The sequence below is a fragment of the Epinephelus moara genome, chromosome 6 (genome assembly GCF_006386435.1).
Source record: "Epinephelus moara isolate mb chromosome 6, YSFRI_EMoa_1.0, whole genome shotgun sequence".
Taxonomy (NCBI): Eukaryota; Metazoa; Chordata; class Actinopteri; order Perciformes; family Serranidae; genus Epinephelus; species Epinephelus moara.
The window spans coordinates 776,293-799,496 of NC_065511.1; the positions used below are offsets into that span (position 1 = coordinate 776,293).

At 41.4% G+C, this 23,204-nt stretch overlaps 1 protein-coding gene across 6 annotated transcripts in view; it reads left to right on the plus strand.

The window, feature by feature from the left end:
• ano10a (anoctamin 10a) overlaps positions 1-23,204 on the plus strand; it is a 112,421-nt gene that overhangs the window by 7,000 nt on the left and 82,217 nt on the right. For all 6 annotated transcript variants that reach the window (XM_050045788.1, XM_050045792.1, XM_050045791.1 and 3 more), the window contains exons 2-12: positions 1,194-1,348; positions 1,425-1,622; positions 5,006-5,140; positions 6,341-6,460; positions 6,796-6,980; positions 7,749-8,133; positions 17,870-17,925; positions 18,050-18,124; positions 20,675-20,863; positions 20,995-21,186; positions 22,332-22,460. In XM_050045788.1, coding sequence (XP_049901745.1) covers positions 1,213-1,348; positions 1,425-1,622; positions 5,006-5,140; positions 6,341-6,460; positions 6,796-6,980; positions 7,749-8,133; positions 17,870-17,925; positions 18,050-18,124; positions 20,675-20,863; positions 20,995-21,186; positions 22,332-22,460 — 1,800 coding nt within the window. In that variant the 5' untranslated portion in view covers positions 1,194-1,212. The remainder of the gene's footprint in view (positions 1-1,193; positions 1,349-1,424; positions 1,623-5,005; positions 5,141-6,340; positions 6,461-6,795; positions 6,981-7,748; positions 8,134-17,869; positions 17,926-18,049; positions 18,125-20,674; positions 20,864-20,994; positions 21,187-22,331; positions 22,461-23,204) is intronic.

Consider the following 23,204-nt stretch of genomic DNA (forward strand, 5'->3'; position numbering starts at 1 on the left):
AGATATTGGTCTATAGTTGGCTAACACCTCTGGATCCAGGGTGGGCTTTTTTAGTAGAGGTTTAATTACAGCTACCTTAAAAGACTGTGGTACATAGCCTGCTAATAAGGATATATTGATCATATCTAATATATGAGTGTTAACTAAAGGAAAGACCTCCTTAAGTAGCCTAGTTGGGATGGGGTCTAAGAGACACGTTGATGATTTAGATGAAGAAATCACTGCGGTCAGTTCTTGAAGAGTGCTTGATTAACCATTATTGTGTGGTGGTCCACATATAGTATATTTTGGAAGTCAAGTCGATTAAGCCTGCCATAATATGTCTTTGCTTAATTTGCTGGAAGCTGGAATGAGACATGAAACTTGGCACCACAACTGGAAGAAATGTCCTAATGCTTCACATCAAATTTGATCTGAATCAGCCTGATGGTGGTGCTATATTTGCCAGCTTAAAAGGCAAAACTATGACAGATCATGACCCTAACAACATGAGGCCTATTGACTTGAAATTTGACACACATCTACAACTCATTTGCCTTGTCAGAGCATATAGAGAAAACAACCAGGACATTTCAGTGTAGTATAAACTGTAGCTTAAAAACTGGATAAAAAATGTCAAATTATAACAGAGCCACAGACAAGCACATACCAGCACCACACATGCACACTTCCTCCAAGAGCTTACCTGGATATGTGTGCCAGATTTCAAGTTTGTAACTAACTGTGTGAGGTGCGTGGCCTTTACAAAATCTTGTTTTTAGGCATTAATTATAGCGCCACCATGTAGCCAATTGGGTTCCTGTTTCTTGTGAAATATTTGCACATCATTTCCAGTCATTGGGCTAAGTTTAATGTTTCTAGCTCAGTCCAGCTCACAGCAATTTAAGCCGTGACAGCTGATTTCAGGTAACAATAATAATAACGTGTCCAAACTCAATAGGGTTCTGACCCTTTGGAGCTTGAACCATAACAATAATAATAATAATGATAATGATAATAATGACATTAATATTGTTGTTGTTGTTTTGTTGTTGTTCTTTTTCTTTTTTTTTTCTTTTTTTTAATGAACAACTTGTCCCAAACTCAATAGGGTTCTGACCCTTTGGGGCTTGAACCCCAGTAAAATCCTCTATTACTCTCTGATGAGCGCAATGGGACAGTCTGTCCAGTAATGATTTCTCTCTCTCTTATAGTGCTCTGGGAGAGAGGACGATGCTGCAGGGGCCGTGCGTAGACAGTAGTGGCCCTAGGTTCACTCCTTTGGTGGTACTGGAGCTAGCCTCAGACACTAAGGAGGAAGCCATTGCATGGCTACTGGGGAGAATAAGAGACAACCAACAGAATGGAGGTTTGGAAGGTTGATTTAATTTGTGTACCCTGTTTGCCATTCCATTCAGTGTTATTAACCCTGTCATTTCTCCCAGGTGCTGAGCTGCTGGTGGAGCAGCTGAGCCCTGGAGTCGAGGCTCAGGAGAAGGAAAACCCCAACATGTTCTTGGTGGGGGCTACACAGCAGAGGCTGCTCTCTGGTGCTGAGGATGTAGGCCTCTTCAAGGAGTTCAAGGATGGATCCATGAGAGGCTTTACCTATGCCAACAAACACAACTTCAAAGACTTCGAAGGTAAAGTCCAGGAGGCGGCTGCATGAAGGCTGTTTGTTTCTTGGAGTATTTCTGCAGTAGAATAAATTCTTGCTTAAAGCGGCTATAATCAATATTTTTACTATAACAATGTGTCAAATGACAATGTGAAAACAAAGGGCTAGTGTGAAGGGGTCGCTCGTAGTGTAAACATACAGAAAGTTATCAGCTGAATCTGCAGCTCCCCTTGCTATACAGAGCTTTATGGCATTGCAGATCGTTGTTTATCTGTCAGGGCCACAACTTCACTGTTCTGATTCCCCCTCATTGCTCTCATAGCGCTGTTTTTAGCTGCACATGGCAGCTCTTTTCTCAGTAAAAAAGCTATAAAAAAACCACTGTAAAAAAAAAAAAAAAAAAAAGTACTAAAAAAAAGCCACTGTACACTACCTGTTCAGCAACAAACAGCAGACACAGTTAGAGACTAGCCAGTGAACATAGCCTAAACTCACAACTATTGCCACATTTACGCCCAGCACTCACCCTACTTCGGCATTTTTTGAATCCCTAAAACAGAGACCTTCGAAAATGCTGCTGATCCCATTTTAGTTTGAAAAGTCAGGGGTGCTTTTTTGTGTGGTTGGGTGGAAATTGAGGCTTTTGGAAACAATGATGCAGATACCTACGTTAGCTTCCTGATTAATTGATTGTTATCAATCATGATGTGTCAAGCCAAAACATTATAGCTAGGTCTACGTACTTTTTGTAACTTCAACCTTCTTGTGTGGGTACTTCTTTCCCTTTGCCATGGCTTCCTGTGTTGATGGATAATGCACCCATTATCATGTATGGAGATTGTTTTTGTTTGGGATGTACCGATTTATCAGCTGAACATTGGTATCGGCTGATATTCATCTTACTGACTGCCACTGGCCTATCAGCAAATAAGATGACATTCACCAGTAGCCATGGCTGAAGTTGTATCACATCAGTTTTGCACAGGCTACAAAGCAGGGCTCCAGAGGGCCACAAGCTTAAATAAATTAGCAGGTTCAAGGAGAATATACTGACTGTTTGGAAAACGGGCTTTGTGATCTCAGTGCTGTGTGACGAGATGGTAAGTAGCAGCCGGCATCTAATCCTCACTGGGAAAACATTTTTGGGACCACTTCCACTTTAGTATTCAGGCTGAAAGGATGCAGTAAATTCACTATAGTCACGTCAGAGGATGTAACCTATTGTTTCCCTGACAATGCTATATTGTAAACAACGAATCTGAATTAAAATTGGCAGGAGGACAGTTAGTTAGCATTAGCTCTGCGCAGCTGCTGGGCGCAAATAACAGACGAATGAAACCTTTGTTGCTCCAAAGAGGAAATTGCTTTGCACAATTGAGGGTAAATGAGTATAAAAAACATCAACAACAGCAACACATAACATATAAACAAATATCATTAAAAAAAAACATCAGAAATCAATCATCATAAAAAAAGCATTAGCATTGGGAGATTGATAAAGGTTCAACCCCCCTACCCCCAGGCTCATTAAGTTCAAGAAGTGCCGGTTCCATAAGTATCCTCAGTTGTAACAGTACTAGACAGACAAGGCACACACAACTTACTATATGAATATACACATGGAGATAAGTTTAGTAGAGCTGAAATCATTATCTGATTAACTGATTAGCTGATCAACAGAAATTTAATTGGGTCCTATTTTAATAAGAAAAGGCAGCAGAGGAGACACCCGCACACCAATGTTACTGGGCTAGAAAGCCACAAAAAGGTCCACAGGCTGAGATCATTGCAAAAATGGTCTATTTAAGACACCTGCGCACAAAAAGGTGCTCAAAGTGCAAAAAAAGGATAAAGAAAGAGTAAAAACAGCAGCAAACGTTTCAGTCCTTGAATATCACCAGTGCTACTGACATGAATGCTTCAAAGAACAGATAGAGACACAGACAGATTCCTACCAGGTGTGATCAGCTGGTGCCACAAATTAGATGAGATCAACTATGGACCAAAAGCATGTCTACCAAACCACAATGACCTGTCATATGAGTACTACACTATTCACAACATCTTCAAACACCAATATATAATAGCAGGATATAATAATATACAAATGTACAAAAACACAACCATACACAGAAAGACAGAAAAGAAAGGGAAAAATATGACAAAGCATTTCCCACCAGGCCATGCTGGTACATGCAAATGCCTTTAAAGAAAGAAGACATATGTAGTGTTTCATTTAGGCCTAGCAGCTCTTCAGTTTTGAGAAGAGAGATCCATCTACTTTCACACTGAGTACATTTTGTTCCCAGATCTGAATGTCTGCAGGTGAACTACATCAGTGCCACAGAAAGTGCAGTGGCTGGATATTTGGCCTCCTGGAAGTGTTTAGTTACAGGGCATTTTGGATCAGCTCTGTGAATAGAGCTTCTATGCTTGTTGATTCTGGTCCTGAGTTTGCATCTGGTTTTGCCAATATATTGCAGACCACAGGGACATTAAAGAAGGTAAATTACATTAGTGGAACAACTAATGAATTTCTAAATCTTGTTTTTTTTGGGGTTTTTTTTTTTTTGGTGATATGACTAACAAAAGTATTGGCTGTCTTGTTGTTTCGGCAGGAGGTGCAATGATGGATGGCCCGATGGGCTTCATTTCCATGGTGTCCTGCCAAAAAAAAAAAAAAAAAAGAGTCATATCACCAAAAAAGCAACATGATAGTCAAGGACTGAAACGTTTGCTGCTGTTTTTACTTAGTCTTTATCATATTTTGCACTTTGAGTACCTTTTTTGTGCACAGATGGCCTAAATAAATCGACTGTTTTTGCAGTGATCTCAGCCTGTAGACATGGTGGCTTCCTAGCCCAGTTACATTGTTGTGTGGTTGTCTCCTCTGCAGTGTTTTCTAGTTTGTTTATTGCACTGATGCACTAAAGGCAAACTTTTTTGTTGCCCCAAGTAGGTGCAGTTTCACAGCAGCCCTAAAACTATTTTGATAATCCATTAATTGTTAAGTTATTTTCTAGCAATAATTTGCTGCTTTTCTCTGTTTAAAAATACTGTTTTTAGAAATAATGATTAATTGATTAGTGGTGAATAACCTGCAGATAAATCAATAATGAAAAGTAGAGTGAAAAGTAGTTAAGGTAAAGGTAATGAGTGCGGTTTGAACAGCTGTATTAGAACCAGCATTTAGGTGATTTCCAATCATCACAACTCCTCTTGCAAGGTGCTCTAAAATCAAAAGAGCTGGAAAATGAATTGTACTGTCAGAACAGACTGCAGTCATTGTAGCTGACACACTGCAGTTTGAAATCTCTGACCTCACCGTCACATTCTCTGAGATGTTTAACGTGCCTCTTCTGTGAATGTCACAGTGCTGTTTGTCACTGATCTGCTCTGTCTCTCCAGGGGACGGGGACTCCTTCCTCAGCATGGCTGAGTGTCAGTACATTATTAAACATGAGCTAGACACATTACGGGCCAAAGATGAGACTCATGTACCAGGACACCCCCAGGCCAAGCTCTACCCTGGGAAATCTATCAGTGAGTGTCCATCTACCTCTCATTCTCTCACTTTGAAATTCAGATAGGCTTCAGGTATTTAACACACCGGATTAAACAGAGGAAGAGAAGCAATTTCTGAATTGCTTTCCCAGAAATTTTACTGTATTATGGTTTATACAGTATGGATATGTCAGCGTAAAGCTGTGCAGTATGAGTATTGTGGCAGTTGAATTAGTGCACCAATTATTGCACATTAAAAAAATTATTAATAATTATACCTTAAGTCGTTATTGCACAGTAGAATCATAATAGATAATTATGAATTATAAATGCAGATTTAATAAAAGCAACCAAACTAAACTGCATGAAATTAATAAACAGGTTCCATAAATTGTCAGAAGTGAATTGTGAATATGAGCATAATATGAATTAATATGAAGTGTGTAAGCTCGTAAAAGTAGATTTTTTTATTTCTGTAAAATAATCAAGACCTGTTTTTACCCCACCCCTTAAAAAATTGAAATTAACAAACACTGAGAACCAGAATTAATAAACAGGACTGGTAACAGAATAATTAAAATCTAAACAATACCCAACCCTAGTTCCTTGTAGGAGTTTAATGTTGCCTCAGAGGCACTGCTGAACGCAGTCTGTCTCTGTGCCTCCCTCTCCGTCTTTGTCTCTCTCACACTCTCTGTGGCAGCAGTATGGAAACAATAAATATGCAAATGCAGTGAAATACTCCAAAGTGAGATAAGGAAGCAATGAACTTGCAGTGGAGATAGGATGCCTCTATTCAGCGCCTTTATTTGATGAATTGTGTTAATGCAGAATGTAATCAGTTTGACAAATGATGCACTCAAGAAATGGCAGATGAAATGATAGAGCTTTCATGTACTTGTATATAGTCACTATGTATTAGACAATAGAAATGATTGCCATAGACAGTGCACTGTGTAGAGTGGGCTGCCTCACAGCTATTGTTTGCCTGCCCTTGTTTTACAAACTGAAGCTGGATGGTGTTTTTGGTTGAGAAAGTGAGTTCAGACAAACAAAAGTCAGGAGTAAAAATGCAACAAGGCTTTTTTTGTTGTTACTCAAAAGTCAATGAAACGTCTTCTGAATAATTTAAACTTTGAGCAAATAAAGCTTCACCCAGCTACCTATACACAACATTTTCATCCATCATGAAGTGAGTTGGTGGCATAAAAATATCATGAAAAATTATTTACATCTTAGTTCGCAGACTGCAGTCCAAGGGGATTCTGATCCAAGTTTTTCCTCTCCACGACAAGGAGGAACTGAAGAGGCTGTCTTTTTCTTGGTACAAAAAGGTGAAGTTGGCCTATCAGCCTCTTGGTAAGTAGAAGTACCAATTATCTCTCATCATCTTTGCTGTGAAAATCTTATGAAATAAGCACACATAATCACGTTGTTAATAGATGTAGAGAGGGAAACTCCTCAAAAGAGGAGCAGTTGTATACCTTTCATTGCTACTGTACATGACAATTACTACATGGTGATTGCTACATGATGCTCATTTTGCCTTCCAGCTCAGTTGTTCTCAGTCTTTATAAATGTGTTTTTACTCTTTTATTATTAACATGTAATTATTTTCCTCTCTCATGTTTGTGATTGACTTGCACATTCTCATGTTTTTAGCTACTACTTTCTTCCCCATTCTTTATCCCCAGATGACATCAGACACTACTATGGTGAGGGTCAGGCCCTCTACTTTGGCTTCCTGGAGTACTTTACCTTTGCCCTGGTGCCTATGGCTCTCATTGGAGTGCCTTACTATCTGTTTGACTGGGAGGACTACGACAAATATGTCATCTTTGCTGGGTTCAACTTGGTCTGGTGCACTGTTATCTTGGAGGTATGGACAGTGATTGTATCTACATTTGAGCCACAGTCACTCGGCCACCTGAAGTGGAATTACAGTCCAAAGGGCAGTGTCCACCAAAGCGTTTTTCCTGAGGCCAGCGTATTTTTTTAAATGCTTTGAAATGGGCGCACTGCATACTTACACGGTGCTGCAAACACCGGCAGCACGATGAGGCACTGGGCATGAATTTTGCACTGAGCGCCGACAGTTGGACTTTTTTTTTTTTTTCTGCGCACATCGCTGTCAGCCATTTGGTCACATTTGAGGAGGGACATATACTGTGAAGACAAACCATCACATCTCGCATGTACAAGTGCTGAACAACAACAATGGAGGCAAAATTTGCGAAAATGTATATATAGCTATATATATATTAGCTACATCATACAACTAAATCCTCTCTCCCTGATGCTTCAGCCTTCACCTTATCCAAAGCAAATGCTCTGCCTTGTGCCGACATGTTTACTTCCACAGATATTCCATATCATAGTAACCAGACGCAACCAAAGTGTCTTAGCTAAAAAGATGCTGCACCTCCAAAGTGCTCTCAGGCGCTCCCAGCAGGGTGTTTCCTGAGGAGCGCCTGGCGTTCTCAGCTGGAAGAAAATGCCTTGGTGGACACAGGGCCCAAGGCACTATTAAAGAAATGGAAGAAATGAATAAAGTGATAATGACAAGAGTATAATACACTATAGCTTGAATTAATGACAGTCTAGTGAAAGCTGATTAACAGATGAGCTAAACCTTTTCCTTCACCAGTTTTGGAAGCGTTGCAGTGCCTCACTAGCCTACCGCTGGGGCACACTGAGCAGGAAAAAGGCCTTTGAAGAACCTCGGCCAGGTTTCCATGGCGTCCTCGGGTTCAACCCTGTAACTGGCCGTGAGGAGCCTCTCTACCCCAATGTCAAAAGGCAACTGCGTATCTACCTTGTGTCCCTGCCCTTTGTCCTGTTCTGCCTTTACCTGTCCCTCACCATCATGATGATCTACTTTCTAATGGAGGGGTGGGCGCTGTCAGTCCATGATGAGGACCCCACATTCTGGACAGGAATACTGTTGTACATCCCCAGTATTATCTATGCTGTGGTCATAGAGATTATGAACCTCATCTATAGATATGCTGCCGAGTTCCTCACCGAGTGGGGTGAGTAGTGGTGATGAGTGGTTTTATGTACAATACACATACATGCACTAAATCTATTGTTTTTTTTAGGAAGAGTCTTAGTATAGAAACAATAACTAGAAAATGTATTTCTTACAGAAAATGTGTGTGAATGCTGACAGCTAAAATGATTTCAGAAGCATTTCTGAAAATGCAGAAATAAAATGAAGTGTCTGCAAGATCTGAAAGAACTGACAGCTGATCTGCATTACCTAAAACAAAAAGCTAAGAGCTAAAATATAGTGTGAGAAAAGCTAAAAACTGAAAACACTGAAAGAAGATATGCTCTGTATTTTTAAAAGCATTAAAAATAATAATAATTAATAATAATAATAATAATAAACTTTATTTATATAGCACCTTTCAAAACACAGTTACAAAGTGCTGTACAATAAAACTAAACACAATTAAAACACAAGAGGAATGAAACAAATAACATGTCATAAAATGTCAACTAGTAAAAGCTAAAATAAGGCCAAAGTTAAATTCAAGATAATGAAAGGTCATTAAAGTCAGTAAGATCGCAATAACATAGACAGCTCAGATAAAGTCAGGATATGCTTTCCAAAAGAAGTATGTTTTTAGGAGAGACGAAGCCAATGACTCAGGCAGCCTTATATCCTCAGGCAGGTGATTCAGGAGCCTCAGGGCCCTGGGGTCAAGAGAAGAGCCTTATAAGTAATTAATAAGTTTTTAAAATCAATCCTAAAACAAACAGGGAGCCAATAGCCCCTTATACACTGTCAGGTTTTCCGCGAATGTTGGGTCATTTTGCCAGCAAGCTGCGAGCATTTAGACACACAGAGCCGGATTGGCGAGTTGATCCGAGGTGCCCAGTTTTCCTCCTCGTAGGGTAGTCATATTGGCGGAACCCTTTTAGTTTAAAAAGACTGAGGCGGGCTTCTGCAATGGGAGGGGCTGTTGAAGACTTGTAAGAGGAGCTGTTGATGACGCCGCACGTGCGAACCACTGGCGGTGGATAAATAGGAAAAAGATAATAGCAGGAATTAGCAAGCAGCTAGTAGCAAGAGGGAAAAGCAAACCTAGAAGACACTAAAGATGAGCAACTGGGGAGACAAAGAATTGTGTGCCCTCCTTGCCCTCACAAAGGAAGAGTCCATTAACCGTCAGATGACGGGAACGGTGAGGAACGGGCAGGCCTACTTACGAGAGAATTGCCGAAGGACTGACCAGCCACGGCTTCCCTCCCACGTCACTGTTTACGTCACACACTGAGCAACACGTTTTATTTGCTCACGCCCCCCATTGCCCCTAGAAAGGCGCATTCTCTATAATCAAAAGTATGTAGGTGGCATTTTGCCGCACTCCCCAATTTTGTTTTTATACTGCCAATGCTGAAAGAAGACTGATTGGGTTTTCCTGTAAATTTGCACAGTTCCTGTTTTAAAAGGGCTAATGTTAAGCGGTAAAACTGGTGCTTCTTGGTTTTGGTTAAGAGCCTTGCGGCTGAGGTCTGTACAATCTGAAGTCGTTGAAAGGTTTTTTGAATAAGACATGAATAAAGGCTGTTGCAAAAATCAAGACATGAAGAGATAAGAGCATGTATTACAGTCTCTGTATCTCTAAGAGTTAAAATAGATTTTATTCTAGCAATGTTTCTGAGGTGATAAAAGCATGATTGGACAAGTTTAGTGACATGTTATTCAAAACATAAATTACTATCAAATATGACACCAAGATTTTTTGCAACAGGCATTATGTGTTGTGACAGGTGACCAATAGATGGCAGTATTTGTTTTGTGATATGCTGTGACCCAATTACAAGAATTTCTATTTTATTAGCATTGAGCTGAAGAAAATTTAGCAACATCCAATTTTTTATATCACACAGACAGTCCTGTAGAGAGCACAGCATGCTGAGGTCAGTTGGTTTAACAGGGAGGTACAGCTGAGTGTCATTTGCATAACAGTGGAAAGAAACACCATGTCAACGGATGACATCACCCAAGGGGAGCATGTATAATTAAAAAAGAGTAGGACCAAGGATTGACCCTTGAGGCACACCGTACTTAATATGGGACAATGATGACATGACATTATGAATGGACACACAAAACTTCCTGTCTGACAAGAAGGGCTGTCTCAGTGCTGTGATGTTAGCAGAAAGATTGAAACTTGTCAAAAATGCAGTTATTGTCCACAGCAGCAAGCAGCTGCTTTGATACAATTTTTTCAAAAATCTTAGAAATGAAAGGCAGTTTAGAGATGAGAGATTTAGCGATAGTTTTCTGAGATGGTGTGATCCAGCCCAGGTTTTTTAAGGACTGGTTGGACGCAAGCAGTCTTAAAGTAATCTGGGACACAACCAGTAGACAGTGAACTTTTAACAATGGAAAGCAAATGGGGCCCAATACAATCAGTCACTTCAAATAAAAAAATTGTTGGAATTATGTCAAGAGTGGTGGTCGAGACTTTCATGTGTGACATGGTTTCTAGGAGCTCTGGCAGAGTAAAAGGGGATTTATGTGAGGTTCGGCTTGAAAAGCAGTGGTGTGAATATTGGCATAGAGTGGCGAGCCTTGGGACAGGACGAGGCAGTGGCTGTGAGCTTTGGGACCCATGGGGTGGCAGGGGAGGTGAAAGAGAAGGCCGGGAAACCGCAGTCAGAGGAGGGAAGTCATGAAGGTCAAGGATGTCATATTTATTCTGGAGCTGGATGTTATAGTGAGGGGGAACATGAGGAGGGTGCCTGCCTTTCGCGGAGCGAGCATTAACCAGAGACCAGGGTTCTTGATAAAATAAGATAAGATAAGATAAGATAAGATAAGATACTCCTTTATTGATCCCACAATTGAGAAATTCCAGTGTTACAGCAGTCAAGGAGAGTCAGATTAAAAATTCAAAATTTAAAAACTTAAAAACTAGGCATGCAAAAAATACAAGACACAGTGATAAATAATAATAATAATAATAATGAGAAGTGGATAATAATGTGCAGTGAATAAAAATTAGCAATTAGCAGTGGATTAAAGAGAGCATATCTAGTCCAAGTGATTGTATGTGCAAAAAACAACAACAAGGGGGACAGTAATGCTTATGATGGTGTTTATAAAGTGTCCATAAAGTGTCCATAGTGTCCATAAAGTGTCCATGGTGCAGTTTATTGTGAGCAGTGCTGGTTGTGTAGTCTGACAGCAGCAGGCAGGAAGGACCTGCGATAGCGTTCCTTCACACACTTTGGGTGAATCAGTCTATCGCTGAAGGAGCTCTCCAGAGCTTTTATCTCCTCCTGCAGAGGATGGGAGTCGTTAGTCCTCGAGATGACAGCTTGGCTGTCATCCTCCTTTCTCCCACCACCTGCACAGAGTCCAGAGAGCATCCCAAGACAGAGCTGGCCCTCTTGATCAGCTTGTCCAGTCTCTTCCTATCTGCAGCCGAGACGCTGCTGCCCCAGCAGACCACTCCGTAAAAGATGGCTGATGCCACCACAGTGTCAAAGAAGGTCTTCAGGAGCACCCCCTGCACTCCAAAAGACCTGAGCCGCCTCAGCAGGTAGAGTCTGATTTGGCCTTTACTGTATAGTGCTGTTGTGTGATCAGTCCAGTCCAGTTTATTGTTAAGATGAACACCCAGGTACTTAAAAGATGTCACCATCTCAATGTCTTTTCCCTGGATGTTCAACAATGTTGGGGGGAGGAGTCTGCGCCTGCGGTAATCCACCACCAGCTCTTTGGTTTTACCCGCATTGGTCTGAAGGTGGTTCCTCTGGCACCAGTCCACAAAGTCCTGGTTCAGTTCTCTGTACCGCCTGTCTTCCCCATCTGTGATGAGGCCGACTATGGCAGAGTCGTCAGAGAACTTCTGCAGATGACAGGTGGGGGTGTCGTATGAAAAGTCTGCAGTGTGGAGGGTGAAGAGAAACGGTGCCAGCACCATCCCCTGCGGGGGCCCCCTTACTGCAGACAACCAAGTCCGATACACAATCTTGGGTCCTGACATACTGTGGCCGGTCCATGAGGTAGTCCAGGATCCAGGATGTGAGGTGATTAGCCCCAGGATGTGAGGTGATTAGCCACCCCTATGTGCTCCAGTTTGTCCCTCAGAAGTGCAGGCAGTATAGTGTTGAAAGTGCTGAAGAAGTCAAAGAACATGATTCTTACAGAGCTTCCAGGCTTCTCCAGGTGAGAAAGAGCTCTATGCAGGAGGAAGATGATGGCGTCATCCACCCCAATGCCAGGCTGGTAGGCAAACTGCAGTGGATCTATTGAAGGGCCTACTGCGGGGCGGAGACGAGACAGGACCAGCCGCTCCAGAGTCTTCATGAGGTGCGATGTTAATGCCACCGGTCTGAAGCTGCTGAAGTCCTTGGGGTGCGGAGTCTTCGGCGCAGGTACCACGCAGGATGTCTTCCACAGCTGTGGTACTCTCCCCAGCCTCAGGCTCAGATTGAAGATGGTTTCAGCTATCCCGCACAGTTGGTCTGCGCAGGACTTCAGGAGCCTGGAGCTGATGCCGTCTGGACCCGCAGCCCTCCTCGTCTTTATCCTCCTCAGCTGATCTCTCACCTGACAGGTAGTGAAGGACAAGCTGGAGCAGGGGTGCTGTGTGCTGGGGGTTTGAGGTGATGAGGTGGGGGGAGGAGTGGGGCGTGGTGAGATGTCCGGGGTAGCGCGGGTGGGAGAGGCGTTGAAGTAGTTTGCCAGGAGTGTGGGTGGGAGGGAGGTGAAGGTGAGGATGTGGGGGGGTTGCAGCAGTGATGTCTGGGCTGGGGGAGGGGCAGACTGATCAAATCTATTGAAGAACAGATTCAGATCATTCACCCACTTCTGGTCGCCTCTGGCCTGGGAGTCTGGTTGTTTTTGTCCTGAGATGGTTTTCAGACCTCTCCAGGCTCCGCTGACGTCGCTCTGCTGCAGCTGTTTCTCCATCTTCTTTTTATCCTTTCCCCACCTGATGTTTCTCTGTAGCTCCTTCTGCACGGCCTTCAGCTCCTCCTTGGTTCCAGAGTTAAAAACTCTCCACTTCTCCTTCAGGAGAGCTTTTATATCTGGAGTAATCCAGGGTTTGGTGTTGGAGAAGCAGCGTACAGTCCTGGTGGGTACGGTGCTTTCCACACAGAATAATATAGTCCGTAATACATGATGTCAGACTGTCAGTGTCCTCCCCATGGAAATTGCTGAGTACCTCCCACACAGTGGTCTCGAAGCAGTCATTCAGGGCCTCCTCGGCCTCAGCAGACCACTTCTTCACAGTGCGGGTGGTTGCTGGTTCCCTCTGCACCAGAGGTCTGTAGACAGGCAGAAGATGAACCAGGTTGTGATCAGCTTTTCCCAGGGGGGGCAGGGGGGATGAGTGGTATGCCTCCTTGGTGTTGGCATAAAATAAATCCAGGGAGATGATGGGATGGAGTAGAGCTGGCCAGGGCTTTAGGTCTAGCCCCGAGCTGTGTCCAGGAGTCACAGGGGACAGCAACCAGAGGTGGGGCAGCAGTGGGACAGTGAGTGGTGACAGGCTCCGCCGGAGAGGCAGCTTCAACAGCAGGGCAGGGCACAGTGGCATCAAGCTCATGGGCACCGGTTGTCTCAGTTTGTGCTAGACCGAAGATGATGGTGTCCAGAAATTTTTCGGCTTCTTCGATCTTGTACAGCGTGGAGATTCTTTGTTCCAGTTCTGTACCCTTAACGGCCAGGTAAGCACAGTTGACACAACTGGATGAAGAGTTGAGTGGAGCCATAGGTTGCCGATGGGGTGGTTGGGGAGGAGAAAATAAAAAGGAGGCCAGCACAGGGCTAAAAGGTGATTGGGTGTGGAGGATAGCGTTTGTGGACAAGGAGGGCACGGGAACTTACATGCAGGGGCTCCGACATGGAGCCCACAGCGTTGATTGAGTTTTAGCAGATGGGTCAGAAGCGATCAGCAAACAGCACAAACAGGCAGCGGGACTTACCGACACCAAGTGGACCTGCTGGTTGGTGGCATCTTGACATCCGTGTAGGTAGCTAGCCCGCAATGCTAAAAACAAACCGGGTTGCGCTTACCTCTGCAGGCTGTTCAGTCCATAAAACGTGAAATAAAATTAAATCCGGGCAGGCGATGGTTAAAATCTTCTGCCTCAACAGAGCATATAGATAAAACCACTGGGACAGAAAAGTGTAGAGTAAAATGTGTCTCAAAAACAGATATAAAACGACAGATTGTGACAGCGCTTCACACAAGCACATACAAAATGCCACGCATGCGCACAGGAGCGTAGAAGTTGATCAAAAAATGCACAGGCAAGGTATAGTTACTTTGTGACAAAGTGTGTGTCAAATGGAGTAGATAGAAGATTAGAAGATATTTTTCAATTTACTGCAACTATAGAAAATTTCAAAAAGCTTAAAATTTGATCAAATGACAACCTAGGGGCTTTTATTTTGAAAATTCTGGTCTGAAAATAACGTAAAACATATACTCGGATAATACAAAAACTGGAAAATATATAAGTATACGGAAGCAGTAGTGTTTTAAAATTGAGTAGGTTCAAGATGATTTGAAGATTCTCTCCATTGGTTTACATTGTTTAAAAATGTTAACAGAAGCTTAATATTTTAAAAGGCATAAGAAGTAAAAACAAGAAAAGATGTAATACCTATGCCCTTAAAGAGCTGAACATTTTGTTGTGTGAATGGTTTCTGTAGCTCAGAGAAGTAGCAAAGTAGTGAGCTGCCAAAAGACTTATGGAATATGGAATAAGAATACCTTGAAAATGCATTTCCTGAAGAAAATGTGTGTGAGTGCTGACAGCTGAAATTAATTTAAATACATTGCTGAAAATACAGGAATATAAAACAAATTGCCTGACAGATCTGAAAATCTGTCAGATTGGAAGTTTTAACTGCATTACCTAAAGTTAAACTGTAATACTGGCAAAGGCAGATGTTGAAATTAACTGAAAAGGCTGAAAGAGGAAATACTTAACACTTTAAAAAGTAGAAAAAGTTGAATACAACCATAGACGTACTTCAAGAACTTAACATTTAGACTTAACATAGTTTCTGTTGCTGGGAGTATGTAGAAGTAGTAGTGGATCAAAAAATGCACAGCAGAAGTATAATTACTTTGTGATCTGTTGAAAACTTAGATGAAATATCTAGATAACAGTTTGGAGAGAAGTAGAATTTCTAATTGAAGAAGATTAAAGATTAGAATTTTTTTTTTCAAGTCACTGCTAAAAAAGCTTTAAGCTTGATCATATTTTGAGCTTTTATACTGAGCAAAAATTTAAACGCAACACTTTTGTTTTTGCTTTAAGTTTTTCACAGGTTTAAGTTTAAGACCTAAGACTTTTGTTCATGCACTCAATAGATTTATTTCTGTCAGAACTGGGTCCTAAATATGTTCAAATCCATGTTAGTGAGCATTTCTCCTTTTCCAAGATAATCCATCCACCTGACAGGTGTGACATATCAAGATGCTGATTAAACAGCATCATTACTATACAGGTGTGTCTTGGGATTGTTACAAGAGAAGGACACTCTAAAATGTGCAGTTGATCACACAACACAATGGCACAGATGTTGCAGGTTTTGAGGGAGCATGTCATTGGAATGTCCACCAGAGCTGTTGGACCTGAACTGAATGTTCATTTCACTACCATAAGACCTCTCCAATTCCTTTACTATAAATTTAGCAGTACATCTGATGGCCTCATGGTGCTGAATCAGCATTCACACTACATTTCATTTTGTATATGATTAAATAAAAAACAACAACAGATAAATTGATAAATAAAAACAATGTTGAGTTGCTGCCCTAAATCAAAGGAATATTTCAACCTTGTGACATGCTTTTACATTTCTTGAGCAGTGTCCAAGACAAGTACAGTTACAGCAAGCTTTTTTCCTGTCTGTAAGTGACTCAATCTTAGCTAAAATGACATAAGTCAAAAATACTGTATTTATCTCTACCATGCGACCTCATTTGATAGATATTTACAAAGGAACAGATAAATCTTTGTAGATGCACCACCATGGTACAATTCCAGTAGGGTCGAGCACAGAATGTGCTTGACGTGTCTCTCCTGTTAGTTTTGTCAGTTTGGTTGTACCTGATTTGGGGGGTCAAAGTCAGAGTGGAACTACTCATCCTCTAAAAACTGTTCTTAAGGTATGTACATTTGGGCTTGGGGACAGAAACCCTGTGGGCATGGAGTTTAAAAGACATGGACGGTGAAATTAACAGCACTATTAAGTTGCATTATAGGAAATGTAGGATTCACTGTGGATTCACTCCAAAAGGCATGAAGTTAAAGATGAAACATGGTTTTCAGCAAGATTTGTGCAGTATATTTGTTTTGTACAAGTTTAGAATGAGAAAAGGAAAGGAGCACCATGCAAACGTTTGGGCACCCCAAGACATATGAGCTCTCAGACAACTTTTACCAGAGTCTCAGACCATAATAGGCTTGTTAGGGCTTGTTAGGGCTTTGGCTTCACAGTCATTGTTAGGTAAAGCCAGGTGATGCAAATTTCAAAGCTTTATAAATACTCCTGAAACCTTGTTCTAATAAACAGCAGCCATGGGCTCCTCTAAACAGCTGCCTAGCACTCTGAAAACTAAAATAACTGATGCCCACAAAGCAGGAGAAGGCTGTAAGAAGATAGCAAAGTGTTTCAGGTAGCTGTTTCCTCAGTTCGTAATGTAATTAAGAAATGGCAGTTAACAGGAACTGTGGAGGTCAAGTTGAGGTCTGGAAGACCAAGAAAACTTTCGAGAGAACTACTCGTAGGATTGTTCAGGCAAATCAAAGCCCCGTTTGTCTGCAAAAAAACCTTTCCTATGTCCTCACCACAAAATTCAACGTAGAAAAAAATACATCTTAACAAGCCTGATCCTTTTTTGAAACAAGTCCTGTGGACTGATGAAGTTAGAATAGAACTTTCGGACACATTGAGCAAAGGTATGATTGGAGAAAAAAGGGTGCAGAGTTTCATGAAAAGAACATCTGTCCAACTGTTAAACATGGAGGTGATTCAATCATGGTTTGGGCTTGTGTTGCAGCCAGTGGCATGGGAACATTTCACAGGAAGGGGGAAGAATGGATTCAGTTAAATTTCCAGCAAATTCTTGAAGCAAACATTACTCCATCTCTAAAACAAGCTCAAGATGAAGAAAGGATGGCTTCTACAACAGGACAATGATCCTAAACACACCTCGAAATCCACAATGTACTACCTCAAGAGGAGCAAGCTGAGGATTTTGCCATGGCCCTCACAGTCCCCCGACCTAAACATCACTAAAAATCTCTGGATACACCTCAAAAGAGCAGTGCATGCAAGAATCTCACAGAGCTAGAAGCCTTCACAGTGAAGAAAATCTTCCAAACAAGAATTGAAAGACTCTTAGCTAGTTACAAAAAGCATTTAGAAGCTGTGATACTTGCCTAAGTGGGTGCTACAAAGTACTGATTACCTAGGGTGCCTAAACTTTTGCTGAAAGCCCTTTTTCTTTTTTTGTTATTTTGAAACTGTAAAAGATTGAAACTAAAATGTAATGTTGCATAAAATATTGAAGAAATGTGTCATCTTTAACTTTATGCCCTTTGGAGATCAGTTGATCTCACAGTAAATGAAATTTTGACCAGGGATGCCTAAACTTTTACATGCCACTGAATAGTGAGGATATGTGCTGTGACTGAAATAAAGAACTGAGGATTTCTGCACTTCCTTTGTGTTGCTGACATGCTCCAAATGTGTTTTCCCCTCTGCGTATTTAGAAAATCACAGGCTAGAGTCATCATATCAGAATCACTTGGTCCTCAAAGTATTAGTAGTGAGTATAAATCACATATATTTGTTTTCCAGAACATTGCCAATTTCATCCCACAGTGATCAGTGTGCAACTTTTCTTGTCAACAGTTGACTTATCATGGCTGTTTTGACTCTTTTCTTCCTAGTTCAACTTCTTCAACTGTTTCGCCTCACTGTTCTACATCGCCTTTGTCATGCAGGACATGGCGCTACTCAGACAGGTAGGCCTACTTCCTTCCTTTATTCTTTTCAGGTTCTTCTCTTCCTTCAGAGGTGCAAACTTGTCATCTTACGTCAAAATTGCTGTTTTGAATACCAAATATGTCATTTGTGAGATTCATGTAGATCTGATGAGGTTTTGAAAAATTGGGGGAGGGGTCTGAAAGGACAGAGTCATGGGGACTTAAAGAGGCAACAGATAGCATATTTTCCTAAATATATCATTATGAAAATAATGTGGGTTGCACAGGGTAGTGGCCACAGTAAAATCAGACTATCAGCGTTTACATAGGTTACTTAGTTACTTTGTAATAAGCTTCTGCCACCGGGGGCAAAATTTCGCAGAAAAAAATCTGCTTTACGGCAGGCAATACGTCATGTATTGCAAAACTGGTCGGTCAGCCAATCAGGGACTGGAGCGAGTTCTTATGAGGAGTTGGGCATGAGATAGTTGAGTCACGAGCACAATGGCAGACGGACAAAGTTTGTAAACAAGTGAAAAACGGCCTAGCAAAAGAAAATGAGCTCCTCTGTCTGAGGAGGCAAAGAAGAGCAAAAAGGAGAGTGATAAAAAAAGAGGAAAAACAAGAGTAAACCTCAGTCAGGCGTTCAAGAAATGGAGGGAGCTCCGTGACCTAAGAGGCTTCAAAACCGATGTCCAGCTAGCTTTCTTTCTAATGGATCAGTAAGTAACACAGCTAAATGTTAGTTAGACGAGAGAGGACTGTACTGTACTGGCTGCTAGTTCATTCCTAGCTGGCCAGCATCGCAAATCGCCGCAACCAGGGACCGGGTAGCGAGTGTTGGCTGACATCCTCGTTGCCATTCTACGGCAGCCCTCGGACAGTGATACCGTTGATAGTGTTGTTTGTACTGGTACTGTGCATTCTGGTATAATTATTTGCATTACTATTGTTTTTTCTTCAGATAAATCTGATAATTGTTGCTCGGTCTCTTTACTCATTTATTTAGTATAGTGTCCACACACCTTCTCATTCTACATATACATAGAGGTATACTGGTGGCTTTACAGCCTACATTTTATTGATTATCTCTGATCCCCACGGTCAATTTGGTCATTGCGACAGTGTGAGCAACACCGCTGACACTGGGTGGCGCCAAGCTAAAAAAAAAACATAGATAACATACAGTTATAACTGTATGAAGGAGAAACTAGTTGATGTTTTCACAGCAATGTAAAAAAGACAGTAGAAAGGGAATGATGATATATATATCGTAAAAAGGCTTTGGAAGTAGTTGTTAAAATGTAACTTAATTGACTAAATAGCAGTTGCAATAGCCTTAAATACCAAAAACCACAGTATTTTTTACTAGCTACAATGTACAATATAGGTTCATACACTTTGGATCCAGCTTTGCACTCACTTGACTGTTTTGTTTTTAGTTCTCTGAACTGATGTCCTCCTTACTTTACTTTTGTGGCAGTACAGTAAACTTAATTTTAGGGTGTGTTATTCCCTGTGTCCTCATGCTGAAATCAACTGGAAATCCACAATTTAAAGCTGATATTTAAAAGAAAAAAAATGGGATCACAGGAAAGGAAGATTTTTTTTTAATTTAATTATCATCCTTGTTTGTTCCATTGTTTTATTATGCCTCTGCGCCAGCGATAGCTGTGGCTGAAGGCATTATGTTTTTAGTTTGACCGCCTGTCCATCTGTCTCATTCTCGCGAACACAATATCTCAAGAACGCTTTGAGGGAATGTCTTTAAATTTGGCGCAAACATCCGCTTGGACTCAAGGATGAACTGATTAGAATTTGGTAGTCAAAGGTCAATGTCACTTTGCCCTCACAAAACGAGTTTTTGGCCTTAACTCAAGAATTCATATGCTTATTATGACAAAATTTCACACAAAAGTCTAATAGGCTAAAATAATGAAGTGATGACATTTTATATCCAAATGGTCAAAGGTCAGCTTCACTGTGACATCATAATATTCTGCGTTAAACACTTTTCTGGCCATTACTCAGCATCATATCTCAGGAACAGACATTTGGTCAGATACTGAATTGGTGACACTAATCTTGGGTGTCCACCTTGAAACTGTGCTTATTGTGTAGATCTTCTGTGTTGCTGGGGGTAAGATGTGTGTGAAGCATCCATGTTTTCACAGACATGAATGTAAACTGTAAGTGCAACTTGACGGCATACAACCACAGAGCTGTAAATCTAGCTTTTGTCTTACTTTATTTTTGTTTCCTTTTCGTCATATCCATTTTCATTTGTTTCTTTCTTTCTTGATCCCTTTATTACATCCCTCTTAACACTTTATCACCTATCCTCCTGGTGCTCATTTTACCCTCTTTCCCTTTCCTTTGTTTCTTTCTTTCTTCTACCATTCTGCCTTCTCACCTTCCATTTGTCTCTCCTTTCTCCACTCTTTAATTTCTACCTTCACTTGTGGCTTTTTTCGATTTCTCCATATTTATTTACTTTCCTTTACCATTCATCCCACCTCCCCTCTGTTAATCCTTCTTCCCCTCACCCCACCTGGTTTCCATTGCTCTCCTGTTCTTGTCTGTATCCAGAGTCTGGCCACACTATTGATCACTAGTCAGATCTTGAATCAGTTTATGGAGGCCTTCCTGCCCTACTGGCTCCAGAGGAGACGCAACAAGAAGATGATCCGCAAAGTCCAGAATGGAAGAACTCTGGATGACAAAGAGCTTCCTCTGGTTGAGCAGGTCCGGCTGGAGGCCGACATGAGCACATACTTGGTAAGTGCCTGCAGTCTTTTAATGTAGATTGGAGCCTTTACATGACCTTGTTATCATGTAAGCTTCAGAGTCCATTACTAAGTGTGTGTGTTTGTGAGTATGTGTGTCTGTCCCTCCCTCCCTCTTCTCAGGGTACCTTTGATGACTACCTGGAGCTCTTCCTGCTTTTTGGTTACGTCAGTCTCTTCTCCTGTGTCTACCCTCTGGCTGCTGTCCTGGTGGTGCTGAACAATATCACCGAGGTTTACTCTGATGCCTTTAAGATGTGTCGTGTGTTCAAACGACCCTTCTCGGACCCGGCAGCAAACATAGGAGTCTGGCAGGTAAAAGACTCAGACTGCTAGCTTGTTTGTGAAGAACTATATGAGATTGCTGCAGCATTTTTGATGGATTTATCTGATTTTTCTTAAAACAAAGGTGGCATTTGATGTTATTTTTAGGAAAAAAACAACTAAACACATTACCTGTAATCTTTATTTTTTAAGTGCAGACCAAAGGTTCAAGTAGGATTGAACAGCTTAAGATCAATGACAAACACACATATCCTCTCCTTTTGCCACATTGGCAAGTGGGGTTTTATGAGGTACTTATCCAAAGTCAGTGTATTACCTACAGTAGATCTCAGATGGCACGCTCCCAGTTGGGAGAAGCAGACGGAAGATCAGCTATGTACTGCTGTGGACCGGGGATCAGCAGCAAAACACATTTTCCTCACTTAAAAAAAACCTACCTAAAAACATTGATATTAGTTTGAGTGGATGCCATACTGAGACTATTTTCACAGCTTTACCTCACCGTCAGACAGTCCTTTCTTTTGGCACTACATTTTCTTAGCCGTAGAACTTCTGTATTCTTGGGCATAAGCCTAACCATGCCGTGTGATGTTTGATGCTGCAGGTCAGCTGTTGGGGCCAGAAAGTGCTGCTGCATGATCGGACTAAAAACAAACTTCACTTTTCTAAAGATTTCAGAGATGGTGTGTGCTTTTTTTCTGGGCTGTTCAAACAGAAATGAACACAGCTGTGGTTAGTTCCACTGAATATACACATCAAAACGATAGAGAAGTTCTATGGTTGAGAAAATGTAGTCCCAAAGGAAAGGGCTGTCTGACAGCATTGTAAAGCGGTGAAAATATTCTCAGTATAGCGTCCACTCAAACTGATAATAATTTTGTTCGGTAGACCTTTTTTTAAATGGCTGAAATACATTTTGCTGCTGACCCCTGTCCACAGCAGTACATTGCATAGAATGCTTCTGTCTCCAAACTGGAAGCGTTTTGGCTATGTACTTTATGTAATACACTGCCTGTGGATAAGAACCTCATACAGCCCCACTTCAGAAAATCCGAGCTATCCCTTTAAGAACAAGTAGTATGTATCACTTAGTCTACACTCTGCTCAGCTGGGAAACAAAGGTTTCCATTTTTGGAAACAAGTCACTGACTGTTGCTGTCTCTCTCTGTGTCCAGCTTGCCTTTGAGGCCATGAGCGTGATAGCTGTTGTGACCAACTGTTCGCTGATAGGCATGTCTCCACAAGTCAAAGCATACTTCTCCAACTCAGAGACACAACTCATACTGTGGACTGTAGCTATTGAGGTAATTCATGTACACACTCTTACACCAAGAGTATGATCCCATACAGTATCTAATTGTTTTGACATGACTTGTAATAAAACAAGGCTTGGCTTGGCTTGTATCAGAATGCTAAAAGCACAACCAGGAGCAGGGACAAGTCTGTTTTTTCAGATTGTAAGAACTTCATTTATTCATTTATTTATTTTGTCCCCATGGGGCAATTCATTTGCAGGAGTGTGGACATGACATATAACATATGACATATAAAACAACAAAACTGGCAAGGCACAGATATACACAAATAATTTAGTCACACTGGGCATCACTGGGCAGGATACTCATAAAAGTAGAGCAGAGTGCAAAGTGGAAATCACTGCTACATGTTATCTCTTCCTTCTGGAGTTAAGAAGGGAAATTGTAGAAGGAATAAAGGAACATTTATATCTGTTGGTTTTGACTGGTGGCAGTCTGAAAAGGGAACCTGATGGGAGGAGCTCCAGATATTGATAAAGGGGATGGGAGCTGTCAGACAGAATGGAGTTCACTTTATTGTATAGGGTATACAATAAAGTGAACTCTTTGTTGTACATTTCCTGCAGAGGTTCCTGGTTCATGCCAATTATTTTGCCCGACACATTAACCACTCTTGATAAAGAGTTTTTGTTTTTAATGTTTAAGGATTGGAACCAACAGATAAAGGAAAAAGTGATTACAAACTCAATAAAGGAACGGTAAAACAAGCACATCAGCTTATCTACCTGGAAC